This window comes from Nanorana parkeri, unplaced genomic scaffold (genome assembly GCF_000935625.1).
Source record: "Nanorana parkeri isolate BGI_ZX_2015 unplaced genomic scaffold, ASM93562v1 scaffold11, whole genome shotgun sequence".
Lineage (NCBI taxonomy): Eukaryota > Metazoa > Chordata > Amphibia > Anura > Dicroglossidae > Nanorana > Nanorana parkeri.
Genome location: NW_017306279.1, coordinates 1955154 through 1960689, shown reverse-complemented (window position 1 = coordinate 1960689; position 5536 = coordinate 1955154). Strand labels below are relative to the sequence as shown.

Here is a 5536-nt window from a genome sequence, read left to right as displayed (position 1 = left end):
TATAAAATTACTGTATTGAATTGAATGATGAAAGTTAGCAGAGCTTTACCTCATTCACTAAACTAATGGAAAATTCCCATGCAAAGTGAACAGCCCATTTGCATTTAGTAAATCACCCCTTATAGGCAGTGCAGAGTTGAATGTGACTTGTTGCAGTTCACTGTGTTCAATCAGAGCAGCAGGTAAAGAAGAAATGACACCAGCACACCAGACTCCTGTACATGAGGGGATGTACTTGTACTTGTACTTGGGCCTGAAAAAGTGGCATCGGGACATCCCTACCTTAAAGGATAATCAATCGTGGATTTATTGAAAACTCATGTCAAATACACTAGCGCTTTCGGGACCACACAGGGACCCTTCATGAGGCATAGCAGTGATGATGAAGGGACCCTGTATGATCCCGAAAGCGCTTGTGTATTTGACATGAGTTTTCAATAAATCCATGATTGATTATCCTTGAAGGAGTATGGTGTGCTGGTGACATTTCTCCTTTACCATTTGCAACTTGCGGCACCATCCGCATTCATTCCAAGCACCCTTCCCCACATACGGGGTTTTCCGGTAAGGAGTGCAGTAAACCTTCTTTATCGTATTCCCAATCAGTACAGCAGACACAATGTGCAATACATAAATGAATATAAACCTGGTATTACCTTTACCAATCAGTTAACGAGGAACAACAAAGGAGAGTAGATCCCCCAACAATCAGATATAGATAGAAATCAATGTCCCCTCTAACACTCAGACTGCTAAGTGAGCATGTTCTGTAGCCATTCTTACATTCAGCAAGTTGCTGCCTCTCCTCCAGGAATCCATATTCTGGATATGGAGCTAGAAGGAAACAAGACAATAGAGTCACTGATGCAAATGGGACGGACAGATCTGATAAATGTTATAATGAAATGTAAGAAAATACAATTATATCATTAACATTAGAAATGTTCACTTATGTCTGAAAAGACATTTGAAGAGTACATGCAGCCCAAAGGGAAATGTTCAGATTTTGCTTACTGCCATGGAGGTCGGTCATCATGACAGCATTCAACAATGTCATATCCACATCTATGCTGGAGAGGCCCTCCTTGGGTAAGCTGCCAAATACCTTCCTCTCCACCTCCCAATGCCTGAAACATGTTTTGATGCCAGCGTTGCACAAGAAAATATGCCTTACCGGGTCTTACTGTAGGCAAATTGTACTATTTAAAAATACATTTAAGGATTATTAAATAAATCATTGTTGCAATAATTGGGAGTATTGTATGCTTCCACTATTCTGCTTTAAATATATTTACAGCTGCATTTCAAACAAATTCGAAAAGACATTGCTATGTAGTGCTATGCCTACTAGGAGCAACGCCTACCTGCTGTTCAATTTTACATCTCCACACTGCTGAAGTGCAACCCACCCCACCGCATTTGTCTGTAACATAGTGACAGTGATCCTGGAACACATCTACAGGAAATGTTGGAACACTTTACATGCTACCTCTCACACACAGCTTGCATTTTACAGCTATAAAAGGTTTTTGGAATGAGATTGGTGATGCAGGAAAGACAGGCGATGAGGGATGTGAAAGTTTTCAGAAAGCTCCCTTTACACTCCGAATACCCTCCTACAGACTATCTCTGGAGCAAAGTGTGTTCATTCTGGAGATGATTGCCGGATGAACTTCGGGCACAAAAACCTTTATTTAAAAATATCCATGATAGCCATAAAGGATATAGATCTACTTTGTGTGCACAAAATGCCTTTGCAACCCCAGATAGTACCTTGGAAAAGTAGTGCCAATATCATCATTGTACCACACGTAGCCTGTGCAGAAAGCAGAGCTGTGGGAGGGGCCCAGCAAGTACAACTACTACAGGCTGTCTGCAGAAAACTAGGGGGAGAGGATAGAAGGCCAAACACCCTGCACAAGGAGAGATAGCAGTAGTTACCAGTCTTTATTTTGGAATCCTGCACAAAAGGCAAGAATTGTTTTATACTGGATTACTGCACATATCTAAAAGAAGGATTTGGTAAGGATAGAGGATCCCAAAACAAAAAGAACACCAAGTAAGAATAAACATGGCTGTTATCTGTGAATAGCCCGTATAGCACCCCCTCGGTTCTACTGAACCGAAGGGGTCCTGGGGCCGAAGCTAGCCGAAGGATCGGCCCAAGCTACGGCCAGATCCTTCGGCAGCTTCGTGAATAGACCCCTATATTTGTTTATAACAGCCTTTAGGTAAACTGAGTGAACTAGCTGACTTTAGCACAGTTGCTGAGCTTACTGGAAAGCATTAGTAGCTCACTGACTGGATTTAATTTTAGCTTTAAGAGAGCTAAATGAATACGCATCTTGCTAGAGTGTATCCCCCTTTCTTTCCGAAGTTCCACTTTAGCTTTATCCAAATTATCTGGCAAACGTTGCGTGGATAAATCAGTGTGAAAACAATCCCACCACCTCTGTACTCCTAGACCTCATAGTAGCTGCAGCATCTGACTCATATTATAGTTCTGCCCTTGTTTTGAGCATTTATCTTTGGGAATACTGGATACATTAAAAGAGAATGTTATAGGGAATAAATACTATATAGAAATTCATTTATTATATATGTTAATATAATGTTCCAGCATAACCATCTCCGAGTTGTATGTACAGTATTAAGCTTTAGGAAACCTAATAAAAGCGTTTTGTTTTCCAAACACAGAAATTATATTATTTTGCTTCCTTGCTTTATGTGCCAAGCCAAGGACGTACACATGATAATATCTATGTAAATGTGATCGGCTTAGAGCTGATCTTCAGGCAGATGTTAAAATTATATAAAAGTCAAAAAGTTTTTAAGCTATTTCAAATGCTGATGAAATCCCTTACAATGGATGCTGCTACTTCATGTTTAAAAGTTTCCTGCAGAACTAACTGGTCCCCGAGTACTGGCACGGGGATGGCTCATTTGCCTTGCAGGGACCTATGGAGTCACCCTGTGTGCCTCCATAAACACACAGGCACAGCAAGGTAGTGTACGTCAGTGCCATGCTATCCAGTTCCCTTCTCCTTTTTCCTGTCTTCCTGCCTCTCCATGCTAGTAGAGGGACCGTTGCAGGAGACTGCTCTGTCCCGTGTTATCTTGTACTGGACAGGAAGTTCTGGGAAGCCGAGCTGAGAGAGTTGGAGCTGTTTGGAAACATGACGACTGTAGATGCTTGTGCAAAAATATAAAGAAATACTTAGCTGGGCAATGTATAATTGTTTGATCGGGATTCATTATTGAACAAAGTTTGAGAGTTTAATACTACTTTAGGAACACAAATCAGTGCAGCTGTGTATTAAATTAATACATCATTAAATGTATTTTATTATTGCACCCAGTCAAAGTACCTGAATCTAGTTTGGTATCAGACTCTTGCAGTACTGGGTACAGCAGAGCTCAGACTGGGGGAAAGAGAAGCAGCACAAGGTGCCAACCAGTTATGCTGTAGTGTTCATATGCTAACAAGGAGAATGCTGATAGCAGGAGAGAACAGAGTGGCAGAGAGATGAGGAAGAGATGGTTGTGTTATGTGGCAGAGCTGTGTGAATCTCAAAACTATGGGCGATTCAGATTGAGCAAATGATGAAAAAATACACAAATTGAAATTACCTTGATTGAAATTTAAAGGAGAACTATGAGATGAGTGATTTCCACTCACCTCATAGTTCTAGCCGACCTGTGACAATGAGACTGTCACAGGTCGGCTCAGTAGATCGGGAGGTGAGCGAACACATACCGGGTTCGCTCACCTCTTGATCCTGTCACGGCTCTCTGCCGTGACAGGGGGAGGGGCTGGATTCCCCTCTCCGCCAGCGCTGACTGGCAGAATGGACGGGGGAGGGGGCGGGTACAGCTGGCTCTAGATAGGCAGAGCCAGCTGTCACTCACGCAGCTGGGCGGATCCCGATGTCCAGGTCGGGATTCGCTCCGGCTGCGGCGCCTCAGTATACCGCGAGCTGTAGCTCGCTGTATACTGAGCTTAGGGTAACGGGAGGACGCTAGTTTGTGTCCTCCCGTTACCCTAAGGAGAACTATGGGGGAAAACACTGACCCCATAGTTCTCCTTTAATATCAAAATTTACACTAGATTCAGAGATAAAGTCAGATAATATATTAAAATGTCAACTAAAGTTTAGGCAATGCCTACTACTTCTTCTTGCCTCTCATGATACTCTATTGAACCTTTAAGGTGATTGGTGGCCTCAATGGCCAGTACAGCACAGGGGACACAGTCACAATCATGTAAGTTGTCTTACCAACATGTGTTCTGTTGAAGTGTTTTTATTTGTAGTTTATTAATGTAACATACTGGACGGCTTGGAGAGCGACACCACTCATGTCTTTTGAGTATAAGAACACAGTGGTGTCATCTCCCCGCCCCCAGTCTGCTGATAAGCCAATGACGATGCAGCAGCACACTACTGAGGTCACATCTGTGCTCTCCCCACCGATAAGCATGTTCACAGTGTTAAATAGAATGAGGCATCTGAGGTACTAACACACCAGTGGGATTACAAAATACATTTTATGATTTTTTTTAACAAGTACATAGCTGAATTAAAGGATGTTTTTTATATTTATTTGGACATCCCTTTTAGCTGTGCTGCATGTCAGTGAAGAACTATATCTGCAAAAAAGCAGAGCTCCGAGATGAGGATCTAGTGAGTGACTTCTGAATAAATTGTGAAGACACAAGAGTTCAAGTTTCCCAGCAGGAGGACTGGGATTCCAAGTTTCCAATCTCATCACATAAGAAAATGATCTGCAACTGAATCCAGAGCCGGTCTGTCATCAAGACCTTAGTGGTTGCACACAGGACAAGGGATGCCCACACAAACCTTTCTGCTCAGCTTTGGCCTGGAACAAGGAGCAACGTTAGCCGTAGGGACCTCTTGGCCCTTTGCGAAACTTCTAGGATTAAGCCAATTAATCAGATAAAGAAAATTGATCATTTACTTCTGAAATGCCTATTTCAGATATCAGCTACAGATGTATGAGGCCAAGACCGGATCACACTCCTGAGTGTGCAATGCCCTCTAGTGGTGAACTAAAAAAACATTCATTTTAAACCCGGGGATGGAAACTTCGGTATGAATGAATTGTGGACGGAGAGCTGGCACCTCATCAACATTGCGCAACTAGCTCTAAATCACACAAACAGCAACAGTGAAACTGCCAACTGTGGCCAGCTTTCTCTTCCTGCCAGCCTTCTAGCCAAGCAGTTAGGGACCTTGTGTTTCCAAGCACCATGTACAAAGTGAAGTGCTGTACACAGTGAACACACTCCCTGGCCGAAGCTAGTCACTAAATTAAACATTGGGATTAATTGTTGCTTTGAGGGTTTATACAATAACAAATATTTAGATACATTAGTTCTACTCTACCTGTTTATAAGCGACACACAGTTGGTAAAGTAATACACAATAGTAACAAATATTGACATTACCTGATTCCTTCTTTTCATGGTAATGATGCACTCCAAGATCTTCATCTAGTGTAGGGAGAGAGGGCAATT

General features: G+C 42.4%; 1 protein-coding gene across 1 annotated transcript in view; it reads right to left on the bottom strand.

Annotated features, from left to right (window-relative positions):
- Positions 1–5536, bottom strand: part of WDPCP (WD repeat containing planar cell polarity effector) — a 249435-nt gene that overhangs the window by 221524 nt on the left and 22375 nt on the right. The window contains exons 3-4 of the mRNA XM_018555708.1: positions 5468–5512; positions 784–834 (exon numbers count right to left, since the gene is read on the bottom strand). Of these exons, the coding sequence (XP_018411210.1) occupies positions 784–834; positions 5468–5512 (96 nt within the window). The remainder of the gene's footprint in view (positions 1–783; positions 835–5467; positions 5513–5536) is intronic.